Source organism: Rhizoctonia solani, chromosome 13 (assembly GCF_016906535.1).
Source record: "Rhizoctonia solani chromosome 13, complete sequence".
NCBI lineage: Eukaryota > Fungi > Basidiomycota > Agaricomycetes > Cantharellales > Ceratobasidiaceae > Rhizoctonia > Rhizoctonia solani.
Window position 1 is genome coordinate 77,183 of NC_057382.1, and position 26,733 is coordinate 103,915.

Consider the following 26,733-nt stretch of genomic DNA (forward strand, 5'->3'; position numbering starts at 1 on the left):
CGTCCGATTCTCAACAACCTGTTCGGTTATTATATGTTCGATTACATGGATGATCATGGCTCTAATATTTATCACTACCTGTAACAATTCTCATATATCAAACGTATACTATTGTGTAAAAGAAATAAAAACGCACCACAGTTGTTGTTATACTAGCTTAGTCATCAACGCGCATGTTGTCTCCATCCATCAAGTTGTCGGGCCTTGTCTGTTCACTGGGATTAGATAGCAAAAGATTTATAAAAAGAACGCACTGTTATCATTGCAAAAGTAAGCCAAAAGCGCCCGTATGACATCTCGATATTGGAAAGCGCAAAGAGGCCGGTAAATGCGGTTGCCGGCACTGCTTCCACTGGCTGGAGCTCTTGGTATTCCCATGCGCCGATTCCAAGAATATGATCCCTAGATTTTACAATTACCATGTAAATACCTTAGAGAAAGAAAATACATACCAATGATTCCATGGGAAGGCTGGTGGTTCTGCCGGAGCAACAAATCTCTGAACCATGACAGCCAGAAACTTGTGCTCCTCGCCCAGAACAGCCACTGTCGATTTGTAAATACCCTGAATGATCACAGGTACTTGGTCGCCGATATAACCGTAGCGTGAACCAAATCCTTGGGTATGGTTTGCCGAGCCGTACCGAACGCCGTACCAACGGAAGTGGGGGTAAGTAAGAGTGGATCGGCTGGGATGAAGCTGAACTCAAGCGCCTTCTGGTGGCGGCGCGCCATACCCGTAAAAGCGAACATTGTGCAGACCTACAGGGCGGTGATTATTGCAATACTCAACCATAAGATTATAATATCCCCGGTGCTTGTGATCTTGGAAGTTGACTTTGGCGGGGGCGGTTGCCAACCGAATGTGCTCTATATAATAACTATATATAAGTGCTCAAAAAAAAAGCATAGACTCACCTTGTTCAAGAAATTGGGCGTCCCCGGCCAGAATTGCGTCCAGCCGACCATGCTGAACTTCGTGTTCCGGGGCGTCTCTCATGCCCTGTAATAAAAGTTTTGTGGTTGCCGTATTGTCGTCGGTTGGCCTTTCAATCAATTGTAATTCGTTAATCTATATAAATATTAGTAAACCAAATATGAATTAGAGGGGGATATACATAGCGGTAACACTCAACGCAACGCATAAACCCCTTTGCCATTGTTGCTTCAATTTCTCCACCTCCATGCCCATTCTTGTTGACGTTGATGAGCATTTGGTTTGCACGCTCAAATTGGGCAGTTGAAGTGTTGTAAACACTTCCATATTTATAGAGGTGGTCAGGCAAGTGAGTAATGGCGTGGAAACTTGGGGTGAGGTGGATATTCATATCAGTGAACACCGTGCCGACCTGTTCAAGTAACTGGCAACCTTGTTCTACCTCCTCTCAAGTAATTCTGTGTCGAGTCAGAAGTGTGGTTCCAACACAGAACCGTAATAGATTTGCAAACCAATTGCGAGGGTTTCGCAATGGCATGAATTCATGCCAAGGAGGCACTTTGTCAAGCTTGCCCCCATCCAAGTCGTTGACATGGTTCCGACGTCTACGAAAAGCCTTTGCATTGGCCTTCTGGGCCTTGTAATGCTTTGACCTCTCGCTGCCGCGAGGAATATCCCCATCAGGGATTGAGTTGCCCACACGCCAGGCCTCAAAATACGAGCCGATCATGATAAGGCGCGAGAGGCGCCGCTGGTCGGCCTTAACGCGTCCCTTCAACCCTTGAGCCTGTGATGTATATTAATAATATGTACGTTGAATATATGCGAACTTACATGGGTAGGGAGCCGGCTACAATAATGAGGGAAAATCGTCCGCGTGATAAAAGCATTGTAGCGTGCCTTGGGTGTCTCACCGGCAGGCTGCCGATGAAAACGTTTTCGGAGCATCCCTTGCTTGTATATATACTTACTTTTGATAGCCTCTGTGAGCCCAAGATCTACCAAATGCATTACATCAGTGGGCGCATTATCAAATGCGTAGAAACCGGAGAGCCGGTCTAGTTCGGTAAACGTTGTCCCGGTCTCATTACGGATGTCATTGCGTTTGTGCCATTCCGCACGGAGCCATTGGTGCTTATCCTGCAAATGTTTGTGTGGATCGCAAAGATCATAGCCTATGGGAAACATTAAGTAAGTCAAATTCGCATATATGATCATACACTCACCTTCATGGTCATAGCCTCGCCCAGTCGACAGCAAACAGGCCCGTAGCTTGCAATATGGGCAGTGATTTTCCTCCGCAGTAGCACCGACATGACCTGTACATTTGATGCGCGCGATCCAATCAACCACAAGGACCAATAAGTTTGCGTAAACGCGTCGGTCTTGAATTTCCCCCGTCTCGGCATCGTGCACCGGCAAATCAACGCCTATAGTAGCTTTAGTATATAAGTGAAAATCGTTAACTGGGCATACCATTAGACAGAGAAATTAGATTGTCTATAAGAGGCTCCATCATTTGGTTGAACGCGTAGTCCTTAGGCTCCGTTGGTCCAGGGAGTACCATCGCAAGGATCGTGTTTTCGAATAAATTCCATTCAAAATAAGGAAGATTATTGATAACAATATACACTCCGTTGGAAGTATAACTTCCACCGGCAGTGTAATTGCCTCCGTTTGCCTGGTATCTGCGCATATATGTTTAAATGAAAAGATAGCGTTAAGTTAAGTACTCACCCATCCGCATTAAGTGTAAGGCTAAGGCCCAAAGGTAAGCGCGCAAGAGATAAAGGAAAATCTCCGGCAGGCAAATCCACGTACTCGCCGTCAATAAATTGTTGGGTGAGTCCCGTCGCATGCGCCCGCCATCCCCATCCCTTGCTGATGTCCGAAAACCGTTGGTTGGCTGGCATGTCATCAAACCACTCCACAGGATCCTGGGGTCTTGGTGGGTTTTTGGTTGGTTCATCTTTGGGGTTGTCGTTGTTACGCCAGTGTTGACAAAGCTCAGACATACCAGGGCGGGACAGTAGACGACCGAGAGCAGCAGGGAGAGGGATGTAAGGAAACAATTTGGACGGGCTACGCTTGATAGTACCATCGGCAAGTAAACGCTCTGTGTATAGAACACCGGGGCACCGTTCTCCAACGTTCCAAGTGCAACGAGGTTTGGGTAGCTGGTAAAGTTGCTCCGTCGTGTATTGCTTGCCGCATGTTGGCTTGGGACACACAGGATAGATCCTCATGAGCTCTGAGTGATCCATCCCGAGCCGACGCTCAAGCGACCGTAGAGTAAGTGGCATCTGTCAAATCTCTTTGACAAGCGGCTGGGGGAGGTATTGCGCGTTGGCCATAAGTGCCAATTTGTGAGACTCCAGTATTGCTTGGACAGAGTCCTGTGTTGCGTGGTTGAATGCATACTGAGCCCAAGTGCGCAAGTAGATGTTCCGCAGAGTTGGGTGAGCATCAAATAGAGGCATACCGGCCCCTGCATCATTGCCCGGAGGTCCGGGAGGCCCCTTGGCATCATCTGGTGGGACACGGATTGGAGGCTCCTCCACCAGCACTCCCTCGGGGTCGTCTGGGTTGTCTGGGTTGTCTGGGTTGTCTGGGTAAGTATCAGCATTGTCGTCGTCTTCTATGTATGGATCGTCATGGTGGGGTTCTTTGGCGTCAGAAGGAAGGGGATCGTTGCCGAGGGGAAGCGGGGCAGGCCTAGTTGCTCCAGAAACAGATAGATTCATGAGATATTTGCCGAAATAATCAACATCCAAGCAAGGACTGCACGTGGTAAGGCATGGATCGTCTGAGTCTGAGTCTGAGTCTGAGCCGGCGGAGGAATTGTCGCATAAGTCAAGCAATTCGTCCGGTTGAGTAGAATTATCAATAGACTCGAAAAGCGGTGGGGTACGTGGAGATTGTAATAAGTAAGTCTTAGAACAAGAGCCAAGATGGGGCGATCCAGGTCTAGAACAAGAATCGGCGGGAGTATAATGCTTGTTGGGTGGAAATGTGTCGAGATCAGTAAGGTGACATGCATTAATGCTAGTGCTAGAGATTGTTGCGGCTTGATTATCTAAGTCGCTAAGATCAGGTGATTGGCGGGGAGGGGCTTCTGAGGGGCACGGGACAGACGGTCCCGCCCGCACATTGCATTGTTGGGCCAGCGGGTGGACACCGTTTGTCCTTCAATGTGCAGCTATAGTCCCTGGCTTCTGGTGATACCAAAATGGATAACATTTCAAGCAGTCGCAGAGCCTCTTCCGGCCAAGCAAGCAGTCAGAGATACGTTTCTTGGACTGTAAACTACGGTGAAGCTCAAATTAATTAAACTTAGATGAATTAAACTTGCCTTTCTAGCCTTTTCCTTCGCTTTTAGTAATATTTCCGTATCGTACTTTGCCATGTGTGCTAGGTGTTGACTTCGATACGTTGTGGCGCGGGTGAGGAGAAGAACAAAATTGTCTAAGTCGTCCCCGATGCTCATGGTCATTAAATTTCAAATAGACCCTGAAGATCGTATTCCTATTCTAAGTCTGGTCAATTACTGTACAACAACGCCACAGCAAAGCATGATCTGAGATCCAATCTAAGTCTGGACACATGCTGTCCAAGTCCCGTGCCCGCCGCACACCCTTTGTTGAAAAGGGGGTGAAGTCCTGTGGAGGTTGATGGTAGTAGGTGTTTGGGTGAGTACCCTGAAATTTGCAGCTTCTGACGCACTGACCAGCATACCAAACAACGCGCACACGTCCCCCCTTCTGGGAGAGGGTGGGCGCATCCTATTTAGGTGTTGAAGAGTAATGGATTGAAATGTAACGATGAAACAATTATGTATGTAATCAAATAAATATATTCCATTTATCCCAAAGAAACGAAAGGCCCAAAGTGTCGGGCACAGGCATCGCAGAGATATTGTCCAGCAATGGACCAGCATTTGTATCCCGACAATCGACAAATGCTGGACAGCCTGGTCTATTACTGTACCGAACGCGACAAAAAAGTCCAGTTCATGCCTCGACAAAGGCTGGACACGTGCCGTCCAAGTCCCGTGCCCGCCGCACACCCTTTGTCGAAAAGGGGGTGAAGTCCTGTGCATGTGATGTATCATCTGTGGTACGTCCCACGAACTCCAAACAACGAGTCGGGCGGAAAATCGAAATGTATACTATTTCCGTAACAGCTGTAAAACTAAAAAACAAGGGTGCGGATTTTCCGCACCCTGCCAGCCTTCAGTGTGAGAATATCAATGAGTACACATATCTGGAATTATTATATGAATAAATACTGGCCACTGAAGATCCCAAGTCTATATATACTAGTATATACATGTCGTACTGGCCAATTTTGTAGGTGAACGCGGATGCCTCAAACTTAGATACACGAAATGTATTGGTGATTTCGGATCCGTGTAGGGGCCTTCAGCTAACCATAAAGATCAGTGTTGCTTCATACCTTTGATCCTAATCAAACCAAGTCTCCGAGCAAAATATTAAGAGACCCAGGCTTCTTCAGTGCGGCTCAAGACAGATTTACTCTAGCCTCGGTTTAGTGTGCGTACAAATACATCCAACATCAATCTCACAGGTTTATCTCCACCGGGTGTGACTTACTACCCCATTCCAGATAGGGGTGCATTTATTGGCCATAGTGATAACAGTCGGCCGGTGCCTGTATAGGCTTCGAGTTCCAATCGTGACATCATCGAATCTCTGATGATCGATGACCTAAAATGGGACCTGGTCGTGCGCCCTCTCATTCGCTGGTCATGGCCCCAGCCATGACATCGTACATTGGCTTGACGCCGAGAATACTGACCATATCGGAATCATAACACTTAGGCATGAGTGAGCCACGCAACTCACATAAAATGACGAGTCTTAAGTCATCTGTGTTCTTTGACACAGAGAGGAGACGATTCTCTCATATATACGGCAAAATTTTCGAGTACCCAATCTTTAAAGAATATGGGTACAAATACTATATATGGGCAAATAGGTCTTTTGGTTGGGGTAGCTTGGGGCAATATCACGAATGATACAGCTAATAAGCAAGAGATGGAATAAAGAGATTAATGAAGCATTATCGGTGCCCCGAGTCCCCCACCCCTCACCTGACCTGACCTCCGACGACTACGCCCTCGAGCTCCCGTATTTACTTCCATATTTTATATATCATCGTTCGTCATCTATTCCTCACTTACACAGTGGCCTATGTCGGAGCCTAATTTAACTAATTTTAGTCCCAAATAGGATCCCACTCCCAGGAACGGCAATACGCTGAATTCGAATGCATTCAAATGTCTCATCGGTGCAGAGAACCAGCAAGTTTGTATGCCCGGGTAAATCTTGAGTGAATAAGGCTTGCATCGACGTCATGATCACTTCATGTCTCACCCCCAAATCTCAATGGACGGAAATATTCCTCAGAAACAGCATGATCGCCCCAGACATTTTTTAATTACATGGTGAACATATATTTGAACCGGATCATCTTAATATGGTTTCGCTTTTGTAACCGACGCGATTCTAGGGCATACGGCTGGGGGAAGGAGGCTAACTCGTCCTCCGGGGAAAAACCACCCCGGTTTCTGAGCTGATATACAATACTCTTATCACATACCTCATTCTCGGTTCTCGTTTCTATTACTCCAAGCCAAGCAATCATGCCTGATCCCGCGCGCGGTACCAAGTTCGTGACGGATTTTTCAGCTTTTATGCCGGAGTGGCACTTTGCCTATAGTGAACCCCGTCATACTGAGCATGCAGGCAGCAATGAGACTGAAATCTCCGTACTTCTGAGAGATTGCTCGCAGAATACTGCAAAGGCAGCATTTTGGTAGTTTGTTGTCTCCGAGCATAATCCCTCAGACAGGGAGCCGAACAGAAGGCCTCGATAATTATCACTCCCTTGCCGCTAGCACTAATGGATATCAGGAGCCGGTCTACTGGCCCAATTTAATTGGGGTTGATTTTGAGCCATATGGAAAGGTCCGATGATGCCGCATCCCCCTCAGTTCACGACCTCGATCAAGGGAACTACTACGCAAACGGGGGACGCCGTAAGTTGGGTTCCCGTAATATCAAGTCTTAGAAAGAATTTTCCACTCGATTTGCTATTGGAGCATTGTCCTTCTACTTGTATAAATACTGCATATGGCTAAGTCAAGAATATTCAGAATTCTCCCCTTGTCTTAGGTCTACTTCTCATTGTCATCTATAGTTGCTTCACGATATGCCTGAGTCCAACTCTGTACCCGGATACGGGATATACCGTATTGCTCTTGTTGACCTAGTCAATCCTGCATGCGGGAAGCACGAGCTATCGAGAAAGGATGATAACGCATTAGCTGCATCTGAGCTATCGAGCCTCTCGGACAGCCCAGTGAATAAGGTATTCATCCTATGTATTACCTGATAGCTCTATAGGTATCTGATTTTGGTACACAGTGGATCGTTTATCCTGTATCTGCTTCTGAACAAGGTATCGGCGATTTTAGAATCTCGAGCATTGATGGCAAACATGTTTTGTCATGGAAGGAGGAAGATCTTAGCCTGGTACCATCGGGGTCTTCACGCACAACTTGGAACATAGAAGCTGCAAAGGGAAAAAATGGGGGCGAAATTTGGCATTATTTGAAGTAAATATCCCTGTCCCCCCGTTCAATTTTGTGCTCAACCATATGGGTATAAAAGGATATCTCCAAACGACAAACCTGGATATTATATAAAAGTCAACGACACGGTTAGTTAGTTACTCATTAAAAGCAGAGCTGCTAGTTAAATATTTCTGTGCAGACAGGCCCTCTCACCAAAATATTGACTAAGGAGGTGAGTTCATTGGGCATACGCCCATAATTGAACTCGCTGGTGAAGAGAAGCTTACTTGTGGATCGTATGCTTATAGGATGAGGCTCCGTGTTCGGGCTGGAAATTTGAGAAAATATCAGATGAAGTACCTGAACATTTATCTTGGTCTGCTTTGTCCGCGGCAGACGGAGAGTCTTTCCAGCAAAAGTTCTTCAACCTTACCCTGAAAGAGGCTGCTTGGGAGGAGTACGATATCATCATTGTTGGCTCTGGTATCGGAGGCGGAATTCTAGCAAACGACCTCTACGACACCAACTCTAGGCTCGGAAAGAACGCGAAGCGGATTCTCCTCCTTGAGAGGGGAGGTCTGGTATTTCATTCTCACTGTTTGAATACTGCTCGTCCTGCTGGATTAGCAAATGATCGTGGCCAACAAAACGATACCTTTTTCAAGCAATTCAAGCGTCAATACTTATTTGAGCCCAAACTTGAGAAGGAGGATGCCGAAATTCCTGGAGATCCGAAACGCGATCCTAAGCAGCAAGACCCCTGGAGTGGTGGTGCCATGTACTGCCTTGGGGGCCGTAGCGCTGCCTGGGGATTGTTTGCGCCTCGCGTCCATGACAGTGTCCTCCGAGATAAATATCACTCCCAAGTTTATCAAGATCTACGCGAACAGTATTACGACAAAGCCGAGCGCCTCATGCTAGTCTCCCTACCGACCACTCGCCGGGCACATCAACACGTAATGGATCGTCTCACTTCGAAATGCCAGGAAGTGGAGCCGAGTGTCCAGTGGCAATGGGGCCGAATCGCGTCAGAATTCAAGGATGACCGTAACTTTGACTTTGCCGAAGGCGCATATTCTACTATTGACAAGATCCTGGAGATTGCTATGAGCCGCCCAAAGACAGACGTTCAGAGTCGCAGCGGAGACGATGTTTTCACCGAGCACAAGTATTTCAAGACTGTCCTCAACGCCGATGTTAGATCATTGAACTTTGACACAAACGGTGCTGTTACGGGTGTAAACGTCAAGGCAGCCAATGGGGAAAATACTACTATCAATGTTAGGAATCCGGGAAAAGGGGTCGAAAACGGAAAGGTCGTACTATGCGCGGGGAGCGTACATTCTCCTGCTATCCTACTTCGAAGCGATCACACCAAAGCTAAAATTCAGGATGGGAAGTATAACGCGCTCCACCTGACCGACCATAACATCCTTTTCTTCCAAGCTTCATTCCGCTACACCAATCCCGCCCTTAGGGAGGAATTAGGAGCGATGAAGCTACAAACCTATGCCAAAATTGATAATCAAATAGTCCTATTCAACATGTCCATTGATGCGTCCTCATTTCTCCCAAGAGGGAAATCTCCCGATCCAAAGCTCCCGAAATTCATCTTCGTTATTATGTTGCAAGACGAACTTGTCAAAGACAACAGCATCGTACTGGAGAATGATGAACCAAAGATCCGGCTAAACAGGAGGAACATGCCGCTTAGCGAAGAGAAGATGCGTAAATTCATTTTAGCTGCTATGAAGGCCCTCGTTGGCTCAGCTGGACTGGAGTTTGTTGACTTCGAGGACTTGAAAGCGGACTCCAAATTCAACGACGTCAACGACAAAAAATTCCTGAAAAAGATCGATATCGGATACCTCCCGCTCGGGGGTGTGGCGCACGAACTCGGAACGTTGCCCATGGTTAGCAAGCTTGAATCGGACGCGTTCTGCCTTGATTCGAATCTTCGAGTGCGACCTGAAATATGCGATGGAGTTTACGTCTGTGACCTTTCATGCTTCCCTCACTCTCCCGCAGCTAACCCCACACTTACTCTTGCGGCTCTCGCCATTCGTCTCTCTCGCCATCTTAATGAACGACTTCGAGTTAAGGTCCAGGACAATACGCGCGTTTACACCGTTAATCAAACAAGCGCCAAGGTTCGAGTTTTCCTCTCCTATCAGAAACCGCGTGGAAAGAGTGGTAATGCGGAGGAGGCAGTTGTCCTGGCGCCAGGCCAAGAATATTCGTGGCAACGGGAGGCGAATGTGCCTCAGGGACTCTTTATATACAGACTTGATATGAGCTCGCAAGAGGAGAAATTCTTGGATAGACCTGTTGTCCTTGTGGCTCATCCTGGAAAAGTGACACCTATTTTGTACGACTGAATATCTCCCAGATGTTTGATGAAGTACCGATCATGTATGGCCTAAAGAAACTTGTAAACTGAATCAATTTAAAGCTAATTTCATAGGAAAACACCAGCATTGCTATTACACCATTTTGTAACCTAAGCCACGATGTCACGATCCATACGCCGAAAGTCTCCAGCTACTGCGGTCGAAATTTTAAACCTTCTACCTATCACAGTGCATACCAGATGATCTCATTGGGTGAGTGCATATATTCAACCTACCGCCATCATAAAATTGTGTATATTATGCCCAATTATCGCATGTATAGTCTATAAGAGCCGTTCTCTAAACCTCTAAGAGCATAAAAACGGTTTGACAAGTCATAACATCTAAAAGTGCCGATACCTTTACAACGCCCCGAACAGGATGAACAGCCCGAGACCTAGTGTGAATTGAGACGCCTAGAAGACGACAATTGTCGGACAGATATCTTATCAAACGGCAAAAGATTCGTGTAAATGTACCAAATCATCTTCAGACGCGATCTCGGTCCCGTGTACATCCCCTGCACCCATAGGACTCCCTCAATCAAACAGTAAGTAACAGGTTGGCACAAACGGCAGATTTCAATGCGCATATAACAGGGAACAGGCAAAAATAGCATGAGATATTACCAACTAGGTATGTTTTAAATAAATTAATGGCCATACCAAAGCAGCAGCAATAGACAATCCGAAGTATGATGCATATGAACTAGTATACAACACAGGTAGAGTTCCATGGACCCAGAGAAGTGATATGTCGAAAAGGGAATAATAAATAGAATAAAAATCAAGAAAATATGGACACGGATGTCAAATAATGCTCAGCTGGAGCTGACGAAATATTTAAATCGAAAAATCCCAAAACGAATCAATGGAACATGCATGGTTGAGACGAAGGACTCTAAGAATAAATAGAAAATGATATATGGATGCGATAAGAGGCTCATTGGGTGACAGGAAGAACAGGAAGTGGTCGTATACCTGATGGGGTGGCTCCCATCGATAGAGGATGAGTGGGTGCACTCTCCTTTTCATCGAGGTCCACCTTTAGAGACGCTGATCGTGGAATGGGGGGCGCCGGAAGTAGAGAACTGAGAGGTTCAGGGACCGGTAGTGGCCGGGGCTCGGTTGCATACCGTTGAGGGATGGGAGGAACGGGTGGTACATCAGGCAGCTTTCTCACAGAAACAGACCTCGGGCTTGATCCCGAGGGATGAGGCACCCCAGAAACAGGGAGACTAGGCATCGGCGGCTCCGGAGCGCCGCCGTCATTCCCGCGTTGCCTAAAATATTCGGACCCAGCCCTTCTCAACGAATCCATACTACGCAGCAAGGGGGTGGTTACGTGCCCTGTGAGAGCGGACATGACATGACCGCTGATAGTCGAGACGGGAGTTTCAGGAGGGTCGGTCCAATCACTCCTTTCGGTGCGCACAGTGCTTGAGCGGGTCACCCGAGTGCCCGAACGGGCAACGGATAAATGAGTTGATGATGCATTACGACTATGTGTCTTGGAAGGACTCGATCGGGTTGTCCTGCCCGAGCGAGACGACGACTTCGTATTCGAGCGTTGAGCCTTCTCCGAGAGCGTAGACTTGGATCCGAATGCAAGCGTTAATCGCCCGGTTGCTGTGCGGGCAAGAGATTGGCCTTGGTCTGTATGGGTAGTAAAGTCGTCCTGAAGATCGAGAGTAGGGGATTTTAATTCCACTGGGATAGTACGGGGAGATGACATGGGGAATTGAGATGTAATCCCCTCGGACAAGGGCGTGCTCACGTCGTCCATGCTCCCCCGGGGGTTTCCATTGCCCTGTAGTGCCATCGGAGTTAACCTGAATGGTTCAGGTGTGCCGTTCCTTGTCCGTTTATCCATGGCATATTGTACTTTGGAATCGCCCTCGTCCTCCCCATCCGAGTGATCTAGTCGTAGGTTTTCTGGGTCAAAATCGTCCCCGGATGAATCCGTCCTGGGTTTCTTTTCGTCACAATCCTCTCCCGAATCTGATCCAAAATCTTCATCACGAATACTGGGCTCTCCTCCAGGCCCAGTCCACCCACTCTCGGTCGGCCAGATCGAAGCCCAAGAAGGTGGCGGTGGGGGAACAAACGAGCCCAGTCCGGCGAAGCCTGACGCACCACCACGTGAGCGTCGATTGATATCCACGGGAGTGTCGCCTACCCGAAGTTCAGCATGGGGGCGGATGGGCTGGCCGCCGGCATTCGGCTTGGGCGATTGAGTGAAGTATTTTGCAAGAGGGGGCGGGGTAGTTGCGCTTTTCATGAGGGATGACGAACGGTGTCTGGGGCTGGACATGTGCTTTTGAGGAGAAGGGATGTTGCTCAGTCTAGGAGATGGGGCCAGAATGGAAGTGTCCAGGCGTAGACGTTCTCGGGTCGACTTTCTCGATTTATTTTTGGACGGTGCAGGAAGACCTGTTGCTGACTCGGGATCATAGAGTTGTCCCTGTGGCTGACTATGACTTTGTGCGAGATTTTCTGACGAAGTCATTCCCATAAGTGGCAGGCTTAAATAAGCATTTTTTGAACGCGAGGACCAAGACTTGAAGTAGCCTTGAGGTACCTCTCCCATTGAGCGCTCCCCAGATGTTGCTGTCGAGTTGCTTGACCCTCTAGTGCGAGTGTAGCCATTTCGAATGCGGGAAGAAACTGGAACAGAATTGCGATGCCGACGATGCTGTATCTCGCTCTGGGATTTGCGGCGATTTCGTATAACGAGATATACTATGATTCCGAGTAGAACAACAGCTGCAAGAGTTCCGCAAGTAATTCCTACTATTATCAAACTCCGGGATCTAAAGACAAAGTTTAAACCGATGGGATGAATTAAATAGCCAAATAATAAACTCACGTTGAATCAGTTATACTTCCGATCGCGCGAGCATTTAACCCATTGAGTTGTCTGGGAATCTGGTAAGATTAAATGGACATGGACGATGGGAAGTGATATCCGAGTCGATCAACTTAAGCCAGTCCGTGTATATCAGTTGTGCTCACCGGCGCTTCCTGGCTTCCAGAACGTCTTTCCAGGCTGTCGTATGCTCCTAGAAAGGGAAGTGTGGGCATTGCAGTGCTGTTGGTTCGCAGAAGGCGGGTAAAGTCAGCAAAATTCGATGTTCGAACACGCGAATCCTTACTCAATCAATTCTCGAGGAAGTTGATCTAATCGCCCACAGATAATATGGATTTATGGCCGAAATATACACGAGAGACTGCGAGCCTGACGCGTGTCTGGTTGGTGTTGGATGGAGGTGGGAGAACTGGATAACATGATATGGACAGACCTACGGCTAAATAGAGGCTGGTTGTCAAGCCGAAGTGTACCGCCGCCAAGGGTTCAGCCTGATGCTTCGGTGACGTGGGGTTATCGGAAAAGGTATGTTTGTTTTGACACAGCCGCTATTTTGATCTGCACACAGCCACCCATTATAGCTCTCAAATTAATCACCCATGATGAATTAACTCCACTACATCCACTCGACCACGCTATCTACCCGACTCAGCTCCTCCCATGGCTTCTCTTATGAGTAAAGCTGCATAGATACAAGTTTCTGCGCGGTATTGTTTGTTGTCCCCTTGATTTATCACCGGTGATCTCGGTTATGAAGAAGTTTGGTACTTACCTACCATATTTAAATTGTGCATCACTATGCATGCGTAGACAATAAATAACGCTCATACACTATGCTTGGTTGTCTCATAAAAGCATTATATCAGTCTCCATATATATAGTAGCGTGTGTGTGCATAGGTAATTATATCCAAGGCATATACGAGTTGATCTTTTCATCTGATCAGTCAGACCTTCTTGAGAAGATATCCCACCAAGGATTCCCACAATCCAACATGGTAATTAATTTGATATTCCCGTATCGGGCTCATACCGATCTCCGATACAGCCCCAAAGATCCGAACACGATTTTCGAGGACGAACTCGGTCACGTTGCCATCTGTGGCATCTGTGCCGCCATAAGACCAATTATGGGATAAGAGGCTCACTAAAATGGGTATCTGTTGAATGAAATAACACCGAAATGCCCGTTGGCACGTGAAGTGGAGAAGTGTGGTATCCTAGGAAGGGTTGCTTTTACATCACGACATTCATTAAGATGAAATTATAACATACCTTTCAAGGAAGTTAGCCATCATTTGGGGCAGCGCGTTAGCATGAGTTACCTTGGCCTCGTGGTTTGAGAAGGATCCGATTTCTCACAGGCTTAGCCAAGCGCTATGATCATCGGAATGACTTTTTATGATAACACACTGGCATGAACAACCAAAAGTTGACATGCAGTGTCACGAAGAAGATACGCCAAAAAATGAGAATTTAACGAAAACCAATCAACTGCTATCTTGTAGAACACTCTTGGTCTGCCAGTAAGGCGCATGACACGTATCAACATCACAGAATAGTATCCACGGATTCGGGTACACTGACTAACAATCGCATACATTGAGGTGAGATCGGGATATTAGAGCGCTTAAAGTGTCCCATATCTAAAAAAAAACCTCTCCAGTGAGCGGGATGAGGAATGATGCAAGTAAAGTGTTTCATTTTGCCATTGTATGATAGAGGAAAATGTCAGTCATAGTGGCTGATCTACTCCGAGTCTTCGGTAGCAGCACATTCTAACCCGCACCCAGTTCACCCACGTGGAACCTGCACCTGAGTATATTAGCTAGTAACGAAACGGGCTAATTGTGCTCTGCGCTCAGATCAAAGGGCTCGGATATGGGTTTGTGTTTATTGGCCGAAGTTCCCAGCGTAGAAATTATGTGTACACAAGGTTATATAGTAAGTGTAATCGGGATAAATCATCAATGAGAATCAGATGATCATTTAAATTAAGGAGCTCCAATAGACGTAAACCTCAGACCTGTGATTGACTTGAGGCTAAGCAAGGTTTTCCAAGAGCTACTTAGAGTCTGTGTATTGCTGGAGCCAAGAAAACATGCCAAGAAGACGTGCGACGTTTTGATAAGCGTAGAGTTAATTAGCCCTAGATCTTGAATTAACATTATGAGAACCACTTGAAGGTTAGATAGGATATCAGACGGAAGAAACATCAGTAGCCAAATTGATAGAAAATGCCGTAAAGTTGAGGGCTCATGTTGTCATTTGGAGGCGATTGTTGAGCTGTCAGAAGAAATTGATCAGACCATAGATCATAGACCATAGATCAGCAGAACTGTCCATGATATCCACGATTGATGATTAGATACATCTGTATCCATTGAGACAAACGCTATCAAACACGGCATTTCAAGTACGCAATTGACGTACTGGCCATATGACGTACAGTATACGTAGTGCCAGAGACAAGCGCATCCATAGTCCGAATCCTAGGCCTGCGGTTGGTTCGCCCAACCAAGTATATTCAGTATCCATGATAGGGTGATTGTCAGTCAAGTCATGTACTGTAGTCATTTTTTGAGTTACTTGCTAACTCAGCACTCTTTGTAACCGTCAAAAACAGGCTTAGAATAAGCCCAGCCTTATGCTGAAGTCAGAGGCCACGGACTTGAGAATTGAAGATATGCTTTCGAAGCCACTACGATAGGAGGGTGTAGGGCGAGAATAAAGCTCAATACCAAACGAATATCTTTATGTCGAGTTTGATGACAATCTCGTGACTCTCGAGGACGCTGGCAGTGGACGAAAACACGCTATGCCTGCTCAGAGAATGGCCGGTGCCTCATGTAATCACGTGATTATTAATTACCCTGAATGATCACACGTTGATTGTGTATACTTGCTGATCATTTAGTACGGTTGAATCATTGAGAACAGGTGCCGTTACCATGACGGCCCTTGAGACCTGAGGGATATATAGACCAAAGCAAGCGTATAGAAGCATTAGGCGAAAGACAAAGAGCAATATATTACAGGGTAACTAATCCGACAATACATGGAAGCATACACAGCTTGCTCAAAGTACCGCAAGCCCACTAGTAGTCGTCTCCTGCCGACGACGCAGGCGCCTTGGGACTCCGACGCCCGGCCTTTACTTGCGCCAGAGTCCAGTCGCCTTCGCCCTCGTTCGACTTCTTCCCTACGATCCTCTCGTTGTAGGCAGCAACCTGCGAGTCCAAAACACCGATCAATCACCCATCGAGCTATACACTCTGGCGAACACGTACCACTGCCGTGGTGGGCTGATCCTCGTCGCCGATCGTTACGACGGCATACTTTCCGCCGGTGCGAAGCTTGTATCCGACACCCTGTGTGGTGTCAAGAGTGGCCAGGTCGTTGTAGAAGATCTGACCGGCGAACGGGTGAAGATTCCCTGAGTGCGAGTCCGACATCAGATCTAGATGAAAAAAGCTGGGGCAAAATGACTGACCAGAGGGGATGTTGTCAGTCTTGTAAGTGTATGTTCCCTTGGGACCAAGGTTCATCACGACGTTGATGAGGTTATCGTCATCATCGTAGGTGATGGTTGCGGGGGCACAGGTGTAACCGGCGATGGCGAAGATGGAAGACATTGTGTTTGTACAGGGGAGTGAGAGGAGTTGTGATGCTGTGATGCTGAGAACCGAGCAGCAGCAGAGCGTGTTATATACGAGAGGACAGATGATGGTGCTCGTATGATAGATAATTTATTTTCCGTATGGAGGCTCTGCTAGGCACGCATGGGCGCATTCTGTTCTTCGGGCTCGCAAGTACACCTGTCAAGCCAACCGGATCGTTTACATCTTGGGGAAGGCGGAAGTGTTGTCGCACATATGGAGCCGACCTCGGCAACTCGTGCTCGGTGGTTGTTCATACTGAACAACCGTGCCTGATTGTTTATTGAACTTAGCTGAGCGGGTGGCTGTGCATGTGTCTGCCAATTAGGGAAGCCGAGACCGGTAACTGGTTGATCCCAGCGCCTATATGATCCTATCCACGACATTAGATGCTGACAAGTTGACATTACTTCCTGCCTTCTCTTGGGACTCTGCTGATCTCATCAAAGCGCTATGTCCAGCGTCTTGTCAAGGACCAGGCACCTACTGCATCTTTAGTGGTCCCAAGTACAGTTACCGGCGCCGGCATTAGGTACAAAAACTTTTCCGCACTTTGAACTTCCGAAGAACAACAGAATGCGCCCATGCGTGCCTAGCAGAGCCTCCATACGGAAAATAAATTATCTATCATACGAGCACCATCATCTGTCCTCTCGTATATAACACGCTCTGCTGCTGCTCGGTTCTCAGCATCACAGCATCACAACTCCTCTCACTCCCCTGTACAAACACAATGTCTTCCATCTTCGCCATCGCCGGTTACACCTGTGCCCCCGCAACCATCACCTACGATGATGACGATAACCTCATCAACGTCGTGATGAACCTTGGTCCCAAGGGAACATACACTTACAAGACTGACAACATCCCCTCTGGTCAGTCATTTTGCCCCAGCTTTTTTCATCTAGATCTGATGTCGGACTCGCACTCAGGGAATCTTCACCCGTTCGCCGGTCAGATCTTCTACAACGACCTGGCCACTCTTGACACCACACAGGGTGTCGGATACAAGCTTCGCACCGGCGGAAAGTATGCCGTCGTAACGATCGGCGACGAGGATCAGCCCACCACGGCAGTGGTACGTGTTCGCCAGAGTGTATAGCTCGATGGGTGATTGATCGGTGTTTTGGACTCGCAGGTTGCTGCCTACAACGAGAGGATCGTAGGGAAGAAGTCGAACGAGGGCGAAGGCGACTGGACTCTGGCGCAAGTAAAGGCCGGGCGTCGGAGTCCCAAGGCGCCTGCGTCGTCGGCAGGAGACGACTACTAGTGGGCTTGCGGTACTTTGAGCAAGCTGTGTATGCTTCCATGTATTGTCGGATTAGTTACCCTGTAATATATTGCTCTTTGTCTTTCAACGGCGCAGTGTTCTGTGAATGCTTGGTACGGCAGTACGTGACATAATAATCGCGGACTTGGCAATCAACACAGCTATATCTAACTATCTGAAGAACCTTAAAATATCTGATAAAAGAATAATAACACAAGTCTCGCATATGCATTTGGGACCCGATGGCATACTGGGACCGCTCTATGCTTCAGGCTATAGACTCGCTTCTTGATGGTCTACGTTTATTCACTAACAGCAATATCATAATAGGATAAAATTTTGTAGAATTGCTCACTTTCAACTTTCAAGCTAGTTTTCTTATGTATTCTATAGTCACACTCACCGTATACCCCAAAGGTACGGACAGTCCGAGCCCTAAAGTCCGAGCCCTAGGGTACGGATGTCTCTTAAGTAGAAAACCCACCCTTGGGTTCGGACCTTTGGCAAAATCCGACCCCAAGAATATCCGGACCCGGGGGCCGGCTATTTAGCACGGTAATTGTCCGGACCCTGGCGCTGTTCTAGCGCTCATGAATACTCATAATCCGCCGCCGAGGTTCGGATACCCAGCTGGTATCCGAACCCGGGGTGCGATTTATACTGTAATGCTCGGATAATATACTAAATTTTAATATACACGGTCCGATGCAATAATACAAACCCGACCCCTGGGTTCGAACAAGCCTATCCTGGGGTGCGGAGATACATGGTGCCGGGAAACTGAGAAACAACAGAAGCAGGGGAAAAGGATACATGAAATCACCAAAAATGTACAGCGAGTTCGAGACACATAGAGTCGAGGTCCAAGACACGAACAAGTAACGAAACAGCGAGAAAGAGAAAAAATGAATAATCGAGAGCGAGTCGCGAACCGGCCTCGGTTATTTCTTTTTGGCCGCGGCTCGCGTTTTCCTGCAAGAATACTATGTTAGTACCCGAAAGCCGATGTTCTAAGTCTCTTACATCGGAACGGTCTTGCTCAAATCGAATTCGTTAACCATTTCCGACTTGGCTGCGTGTGAAGTCGTAGCCGACAAATCTTGTGGTGGTGGGCGGGGCTTCGGACGAATGCGGGGCTTCGGCACTGAGTCAGATGGCTCGGAGACAGGAGCAACGGCAGTATTCAAAGCCGCCGTGACTTTAGTTGAAATCGAGGCAGAGGTGGAGGCTACAGCAGTGGATTTCTTCTTTGTCTTCGCACTCGCACTCTCCAGCTGCGAGACTTCGTCTTGGCAGTTCTGCGCCCAAGAGTTTGAGCGCCCGGACACCTTGCGTCAATCTCCAGTGAGAGTTTTTCGTGCTCAAGAAGAAAGTTAACTTACTTTCCCTTTGGTATGTACGCTGCCCTTTTGGCGCTTGGTCGGCGGGGGTTTTGCTGGTTTGGTTGCGGTTTCAAGGTTGGATTCCACACCGGGGCCAGGTTCAGGTTGAGCCTTCCTCTTGAGACTCTATAGACCGTTAGTAAATGTTAGTGTGTAAGAACGAGCATATACAGTATGCTTACTGGCGATGCACCTGTATTGGTGGACTTGGTGATCGGTGCCGTTCGATTGGTAGTCTTACCGATGCCTGCCTTTTTCACAGTAGCCGGAGGCACCTTTGGAGGCGGGGATGGCTTCGATATGGGCAAGGATTTGGCGGACTTGGCAATGGCGGCAGCAGTGGGGGTCTTGGCCTTGGTCGCGGGAGTATTGGACGCAGCAGGCTTATGCGTGCAAGAGGAAGATTTGGATGCGCGAGCAGAGGGCTTGAGCACTGGAGCGTCGGACGTGGGAGTCGGGGCCGGAGTCAAGGTGCGAGTCTTGGATACAGATCGCTTGACCTCTGGTTCATCCTCGCTATCGGAATCCTCAATACGGCAGCGCTTCTAGTTGTATTAGAAAAGAAACTAGAATAAAAATATGATCGAAACGTACCTTTCCTAGATCTGCGGTCCTCGTTGAGCTCACCCGCACTCCGACATCATCCTCGTCTATGTCGGGTCCAATGGTACCGGCAGGTTCTTCATCCACAAGTTCTTCGGCCACGGGGTCCTCCTCGACGGGCTCTTCTTCGGCGGGCTCTTCTTCGGCGGGCTCTTCCTCGACGGGCTCTTCTTCGACGGGCTCTTCCTCGACGGGCTCTTCTTCGACGGGCTCTTCCTCGACGGGCTCTTCTTCGGCGGGCTCTTCTTCGGCGGGATCTTCCTCGGCGCTTTGGAGAGGGGCGTTTGTATTGGCATCTAACAAACCAAATTAATACACGATCGAGTGAGCACAATTCCGACTTACTCTTCCCTCCGCGTAGCCGCCCTTGCTTATTCGCCTTGGTGTCACGCTTGTTTTTGCATATGGTCTTCATCAAGGCTTTCCCAGCCCAGTCCTCTGGGAAGCGGTAGAGGACCGGGTATGCGGCCTTAGTCTGTAAAAAAAGCAATCGTTCATATTAGCAAAACGTTGTGTGATAGAGAAAAAAAATGAAGATAAAATAAAATAAGATAAAACTCACAGAGACAAGGACGGCAGCCCGAACGTTGTAAGGGACTAGCTCCCAGGTAACTCCAACATTCCCGAGCATACTTGCCAAGTCGTTTCGAAATTTGGCCTAAGTACAAAATCAGCGTAGTGCTAAAAATACAAAGAAAGCAAATAAATGCGTTTGAGACTTACCTTGATATCTAACCACATCCCATGGGGGAATGTCTTTCCAACGCCAAAATCCATGTACCCTTCTAACCCCTTGCACTTCTTGATGTTCTGCGGTTTTTCGATGGTCGGGACGGTTTTCTGGGTACCATTGGGGAAGGTAATCTTTACAAATTTTCCCCCCTTTAGGTACCGCGCTGATAAGAGATTTATCAGCGATCGACAATCAAATGAAATCTCGATCATTTACCAGGTAGATCTGTGGCTGTGCCGCCGACAGGCGCCGTGGCGCTGGAGACACTATTGACCATACCTAGCATTGCGAACGAGTTAAGACACGTCAAATACGTGGAAACAAGAGAGTATTGTGTTATTACTCACTTTATAAGGCTTTAGATGAATAGATGAACAATTTTCGTGGGCTTGGAGTGAAATTTGCGAAATGAATGCGCGGGTGGAATTTCATCGCGAAAGTTGGTAGATTGTCAGCAATAGGTAACAGGAACTCGGATAAATATTTACCAGATTATACGATTTTATGTATTCAGTCAAACGAGAGAGGATGGGGGAGAGGGAGTGTGCTGGTGATGGTTGGGAGGAAGGGAGGCAGGACGTCGACCGACGCTCAAGTCCCCCCGACGCTTATGTCAGCCGACGGCGCTTAGCCCTTGGACAAAAGTTTTGTTCGCTCCCTACCCCCAGTCCGTCCTCAGTTATCGTCATAAATGGTTGATAAGCGGAAAGTATGGTGCGGTTGCTGTCGAAATTATGTAACCACTGAGACATTCAAGTCTCACCAACGGGTTCGAGAGGGGATGCCTAGGCCAGTTCGCAAACCTCTAGGCAAGCCAAGGAGGAGACCTAGCACTGAGAAGCTTCGGTAAGTAATAATTTAATCTTGTTATATGCTAATTAAGATTCATTTAATCTACTATACAGACAACGCTTACGCCGGCATTCAAGCCGGGAATCCATCAACGCACACCGAGCGAATTCTCCCCCATCCCAGTTATGCAGCCCCAGCCAATCCCCATGCCGGACCTTTTCCCCCCCGAGCCCGAAGATATAGACCATGATACAGAACCGTATCATTCGGAGCTCGAGACCATACCTGAACTCAACCTAACCCATATTTGGGAACAGGTCATGCGAGCACGCAGCCCGCTCGACTTGGGAGATCAAGAGCTTCGCTCCGAAGGCTCTCGTTCACACAGCACACATACCTCAAAGACGCCATTGGATTCGTTGGAGCTTGGAGGAAGTGACTCGGATGAGTCGGCGGATGTGGACAACGTGGAATACGACCCTGCGACATATGGATTACCGCCCGAATCGTTCATTCGGGAGCAATTGTTGGTCAAGGTTGCTAAACTGGGTACGTATTTTGTTTGATTTGCTCTGCATTTATCTTATATGCGCTTCAGCTCGAACAACTATTGGCCCGGATGATCTAGATACCATCCGGGACTTTAATTTTTTTTAGGGAGAAGACTGCTGTACGTACACATGAAGCAATGCGAAGAACTTACTGTCGGTCTGAAACCAAAACTAAAATCCCGAGTCTTAAGTCTATTAGAACTCGAATGCTTGCGTTATCGGCACTGAAACCAGTTAAATACCACTGCTGCAAGAACTCATGCGTTTGCTACGCAGGATATCTTGCCAATCTCAACGATTGCCCTTACTGTCATTCCCCTCGCCTTGACCCTTCTGGACGTCCATATTCCATTTTCCAACATATTCCACTTATCCCCCAGCTGCGAGCACTCTTTCGGAACCGAGCAACATTCTTAAAAATGCTATATTGGTCTGAATTCCAGCGGAGTGGAACACACGTCCGGGATGTATTTGACGCCGTACTCTATGAACTATTATGCGCTACGCGCGTGGTTGTCGATGGAGTTGAACAGCCATACCGACATTTCGAGGACTTTCAAGAGCTTGCGCTGGCAATCGCACTGGACGGCATGGGCCCATTTAAGCGACAAAATCATTCATGTTGGCCAATACTTATTATTATCTACAACTTCCCCCCCGAAATCCGAACACACCTCTCCAACATGATATGCACCGGCGTTATTCCTGGTCCCCACTCCCCCAAAGACCTCAACTCCTTCCTCCAGCCGCTAATCGACGAACTTGTGGAGCTGTCTCGAGGTGTTGAGGCCGTAGATGTGGTTAACGAAGAGGTTTTTGCTCTTCGTGCGCATATTCTTGCGGCGTTTGGAGACTTACCGGCAATTGCAAAATTGATGGAGTTTGTAGGCCATAATGGCCGCTTCCCTTGTCGCTTATGCAAGATTATGAGTATTCTTGGTCGCACAGCCAAGAACGCATCCCATCTGTATTGCCCACTCCATCGTTCAGACGACACCGGACTTGACCCCTACGAACTCCCACTCCGCACTCACGAGGAGTGCCTTAAAGATGGATACGATGTCCTCCGAGCTCCAAACGACACTGTACGGGCCGACTTAGCAACTGATTGCGGCATCAAGGGTGTGACGTTGTTGGCTAAACTCTCGTCGATCCGGATCCCCGACTCGTTCCCCGTCGAAGCTATGCATCTTGTGTGGATAAACTTGATCCCTCAGCTTGCAGACTTATGGCGCGAAAAATTCAATGGAATTGATTCTGGATTTGAGGATTACTTGATCAACGCGCTTGTCTGGAATTCTATGGGGGACATGTGTGTTGATTCTTCGCGTTCGACACCTTCTTCTTTCGGCTGTCCTATTCCTCATTTCAGAAATCGCTCACATTTTACTGCTGAATCTTGGTCTCGCTGGGCAACCCACGCGGCCCCAAATTTACTGCGCCGTCGCTTTATGGACTTGAGGTATTATATTCATTTTGTTTGTCTAGTCAACCTAATGAACAAATGCACCGACCACGCCGTCGACCGCTCTGAGCTCCCGGCGATTCGTCGAGGCTTCATTGAGTGGGTGGAGGATTTCGAACAGTAAGTAATGCTTGCGCGTATATACATATTGGATGGTATATCAACTATGTAATAGGATCTACTACCAGCACGATCCAGAGCGCATACAAGTGTGTACAACAAATATACACTATTTGCTTCATATCGTGGACTCAATCGAGCGTCTTGGGCCCCTACCTGGCTACTGGGCATTCCCTATGGAGCAATACTGTAGCTTCATTGGGGCCTCGGTGAAAAGCCGGCGATTTCCTTACGCGAACATTGCTCGGCGCGTTTGCGATGTCGCTCAGCTTTGTATCATTCGCGAAATATACGACTTACGCAATATGATCAGCTTCGGGCAAACCCGAGCATCAACCGAGGAGGACTTGAAGACTGAGATGAGGGAAGGTGATAAATTCGAAAACTGTATGTTTATCATTTATTGTTTCAATGTTAACTAATTATGTCTAGATCCCAACCGAATATTCCTAACCCCCTGGGCCGAGGCGCTCACTGTAACTCCTGAACTACGCGCACAGATCTCCAAGTACTTGGCAACCACCTATGAAGTACGAATTGGAAAGAAATTAGCTCTAGAGCTGATTCCCGATACCCTCCAACAATGGGGCCGAATGCGAATCACCCAGGGAGGCAACTTGATTCAAGCACGAGGCTACCATAAGCTACGATGGGACGGCCGCGACGCATCATTTGTTCGGGTATGTTTTAGTTTATATATATTAATATTGACTCAATAAGTCTAGTATGAACTGCTGGCCGATCGACTTGCTCATCTTCCAAGAGCAACACCCGACTTCGTCCCAACTTCTTATTATGGTCAGCTTCAATATTTGTTTAAGTTGCCCCTAAAGCCCGAAAGTGTCGTCAATCCGTCAAAGGATGGATCAAAATATCTCATTCTCGCGTTCATCTTGGAGGCACCAGTGGTTATTGAAGATGCTTACGAATACAGGGTCACATGGTACGAGGGAAAGTTGGGAAGTGGGGAAGTGGTCGACGCCCTAACCATACAGTGTGCTATTGGACGAATTCAAGACAACAAGCGTTGGTGGATCATTGATAGGAGTTCGGATTTGGCACACTTGGATTTTGTATGAGGTATATAATTGGTATTAATATGATTTTGACCTAGTTTACACTTGCTACGCGCTGGATGAGCAATCGCCTGGAAATCCGACCCTCATTCACGCATCCGACCCCAGTGCTCAAATCCGAACCCCTCAAATAAGCCCGACCCCCGACGAAGAATGTAAATCCGACCCCCGGCCACGAATCCGGCCCCTCCGAAAATGTCCGACCCCTAAAAAACCCAAGAACCCGACCCCCGAGCAGAAATCCGACCCCTCGAGAAATTCCGACCCCTGGGGATTACAGACATCCGACCCTCGAGAAAAAGTCCGACCCTCGAGGGGGTTCGGATTTAAAAAGCCGAACCCCATCCGAAATAACCCCCCGGCGCCGGGGTCCGGTTTTTCCTAGTGTCCGACCCCCGGGGTCGAACTCTCCGTACCTTTTGGGTACACGGTGACTTCCGATCCTACAATAATCAATGCTTACCCAAGTCATGCTGAGGTAGACTAAATAGCATAATTATACATATTCCATTGATCACCCAATGCATGTGCTCCCAGATAATACTGGGTGGTCTACTTTTATAATATGAGCGGTGGTCTAGCGGCCAATGGATAGTCCGTTTTGTAATCAAATTGGCCTTGGCGCTAAATGAAACAGAGAAGCCGTGCCGGCTACTGCGGGGTCGGTGAGGATCAGAATCCGTCGAATCAAGGAACCTGCCACAAACCAGGCACTCCAGGCTGCCAAATTCAAATATTACCTAGCACTAAATTACCTTCGTTACAGTTCCCGGCACCGGCACCAGATAGACGACAAGTGTCATATGTTCTAGGCACTCATCGGTCAGGTCAAGATGCTTTGAAAGGCTTAAAAATTCTTCCTCTGTATCGTTCCTGAAGAAATTCTTTTGGAAAGGTAAGTACGGTGCATTTGAAATGTTCACCTAAGTATTTAGCGCTACACCTAGAATATTTAGTATGCTATCGCCACGACCATCTTCTCTCTCTTTTTGCGTTTCAAATGTCTTCGATCTTTACCACTGACAACTACTTTTGCGCCCCTGCTACCATCACTTATGATGATGACGATAATCTAATCAACGTCGTGATGAATTTTGGTTCTAGAGGAACGTGCACATTCAAAACCGATAACGATCCGGGTGGTAGGTTAAGTTGCTAGTCTGTAAACTGGGAGTTTACTTCTTACATTTTGACTTCAGGTGACTTACACCCGTTCGCTGGCCAAATATTCTATAGCAATTTTGATTATATGTTAATTGGTTCATCAATTCGTTATAGCCTTCGTACGGGTGGAAAGTACGCGATTGTCACCATAGGCAATCCAGATCAGGCTACCGCAGGAACGGTGAGTGCTTGTGCGGTGGATTTCAACAACTGTCGTAGTGATTCAGTGTAATCAATAGGTAGTAGCATACAGTGATAGAATAAGACCAAAGAAATTTAACCAAGGGAAGGGTGATTGGAGCGTTGCTCAGTCAAAGACTGGATACAACCCTCGGACTTATAGAAGATCTTTGTCTTCCGTTGAGTATTATTAAAATTTTCTTCTTATAGTCCTTTGAGAACGGGGAGATATATAATTATAAAATAAGTATATTACTCAAAAACTGTAGGTACTGTGCAAGCACAATACTGGTCTCAATGGTATTGATGGCCATACGCATACGCGTACGAATACTGGCGCTTATAAATCGTCAATGTTTACTGTGAGAGCCGCTTCGAACCCCTTGGCCCGTGTAACGACCGGCCAGAGGCCGGTTGTGTCACAGATGACGGGCACCTGGCAGTCGGAGCCGGCGCTTATCGCGTATATATTTTACTTTAATTGGATTTTCCCTATGTTCGTGCCTTGCCTTTCCTTTCCTTAGTATAAGAACACTTTCGTTTGTAGCCGAAACTCAGTCGTCGCGGCCATTATCTACGCACGACTGAGCTTTCCGTTTGTTTCTCTCGTTTTTAAATACCATACAGTTACCGGCTTTGTGCCACGTTACTAATGATACGCGCCTCATTTGCCATTCTGACCGTCTCAGTAAGCACGCGTTATTGGACGGAACGGTTAGTCCGACGCCTTCCCGTCCGCTAAAGTTGTCCTACCCACGCTTACTTCGCTCTCCTCTCTCGGCTCGTCTCTGCTCGTTTTTCCGTTCGCCTCTCCTCGTCTCGACTCCGCCTCGGACCTTCTCCTTTCGCAATTACCCCCGTTCTCCCAATTTCTGGAATTCGTCAATTCCTGCACCACGCACCGCCCGGACCTTTCACCTGTCACAGTCGGCCATAAGTAGATTTA

The 26,733-nt window shown here is 47.7% G+C and overlaps 8 protein-coding genes across 8 annotated transcripts; 4 read left to right on the top strand and 4 right to left on the bottom strand.

Moving 5' to 3' along the window:
- Nucleotides 1-157: 157 nt before the first annotated feature.
- RhiXN_06898 (Transposase family Tnp2 protein) lies at nt 158-3,201 on the bottom strand (the record flags this gene model as incomplete). The annotated part of the gene is made up of 14 exons (XM_043326714.1): nt 158-208; nt 255-402; nt 453-689; nt 738-870; nt 919-1,072; nt 1,119-1,361; nt 1,425-1,724; nt 1,772-1,787; nt 1,852-1,858; nt 1,909-2,112; nt 2,164-2,367; nt 2,414-2,625; nt 2,675-2,695; nt 2,759-3,201. The coding sequence occupies 14 exons, from the start codon at nt 3,199-3,201 to the stop codon at nt 158-160; spliced, it is 2,373 nt and encodes a 790-aa protein (XP_043185186.1).
- A 42-nt stretch (nt 3,202-3,243) lies between these two features.
- RhiXN_06899 (Retrotransposon-derived protein PEG10) lies at nt 3,244-4,177 on the bottom strand (the record flags this gene model as incomplete). Its single annotated transcript, XM_043326715.1, has 2 exons — nt 3,244-4,013; nt 4,069-4,177. 2 exons carry the CDS (start codon nt 4,175-4,177, stop codon nt 3,244-3,246), a joined length of 879 nt encoding a protein of 292 aa, XP_043185187.1.
- Nucleotides 4,178-7,171: 2,994 nt separating this feature from the next.
- On the top strand, nt 7,172-9,913 carry RhiXN_06900 (GMC oxidoreductase; the record flags this gene model as incomplete). Its single annotated transcript, XM_043326716.1, has 5 exons — nt 7,172-7,330; nt 7,387-7,577; nt 7,633-7,681; nt 7,735-7,767; nt 7,844-9,913. 5 exons carry the CDS (start codon nt 7,172-7,174, stop codon nt 9,911-9,913), a joined length of 2,502 nt encoding a protein of 833 aa, XP_043185188.1.
- A 954-nt stretch (nt 9,914-10,867) lies between these two features.
- On the bottom strand, nt 10,868-16,427 carry RhiXN_06901 (uncharacterized protein; the record flags this gene model as incomplete). Its single annotated transcript, XM_043326717.1, has 6 exons — nt 10,868-12,737; nt 12,794-12,852; nt 12,940-13,015; nt 15,892-16,022; nt 16,083-16,228; nt 16,286-16,427. 6 exons carry the CDS (start codon nt 16,425-16,427, stop codon nt 10,868-10,870), a joined length of 2,424 nt encoding a protein of 807 aa, XP_043185189.1.
- Nucleotides 16,428-17,184: 757 nt separating this feature from the next.
- Nucleotides 17,185-17,721, top strand: RhiXN_06902 (uncharacterized protein; the record flags this gene model as incomplete). Its single annotated transcript, XM_043326718.1, has 3 exons — nt 17,185-17,326; nt 17,384-17,529; nt 17,590-17,721. The coding sequence occupies 3 exons, from the start codon at nt 17,185-17,187 to the stop codon at nt 17,719-17,721; spliced, it is 420 nt and encodes a 139-aa protein (XP_043185190.1).
- Nucleotides 17,722-18,662: 941 nt separating this feature from the next.
- On the bottom strand, nt 18,663-20,725 carry RhiXN_06903 (uncharacterized protein; the record flags this gene model as incomplete). Its single annotated transcript, XM_043326719.1, has 9 exons — nt 18,663-18,693; nt 18,745-19,049; nt 19,104-19,229; nt 19,286-19,648; nt 19,698-20,002; nt 20,052-20,181; nt 20,269-20,364; nt 20,430-20,602; nt 20,656-20,725. 9 exons carry the CDS (start codon nt 20,723-20,725, stop codon nt 18,663-18,665), a joined length of 1,599 nt encoding a protein of 532 aa, XP_043185191.1.
- A 712-nt stretch (nt 20,726-21,437) lies between these two features.
- RhiXN_06904 (Transposase family tnp2) lies at nt 21,438-24,828 on the top strand (the record flags this gene model as incomplete). The annotated part of the gene is made up of 7 exons (XM_043326720.1): nt 21,438-21,780; nt 22,059-23,094; nt 23,155-23,367; nt 23,423-23,754; nt 23,800-24,047; nt 24,093-24,414; nt 24,482-24,828. 7 exons carry the CDS (start codon nt 21,438-21,440, stop codon nt 24,826-24,828), a joined length of 2,841 nt encoding a protein of 946 aa, XP_043185192.1.
- Nucleotides 24,829-25,443: 615 nt separating this feature from the next.
- Nucleotides 25,444-26,728, top strand: RhiXN_06905 (uncharacterized protein; the record flags this gene model as incomplete). The annotated part of the gene is made up of 3 exons (XM_043326721.1): nt 25,444-25,585; nt 25,643-25,788; nt 26,507-26,728. The coding sequence occupies 3 exons, from the start codon at nt 25,444-25,446 to the stop codon at nt 26,726-26,728; spliced, it is 510 nt and encodes a 169-aa protein (XP_043185193.1).
- Between the last annotated feature and the right edge of the window lie 5 nt (nt 26,729-26,733).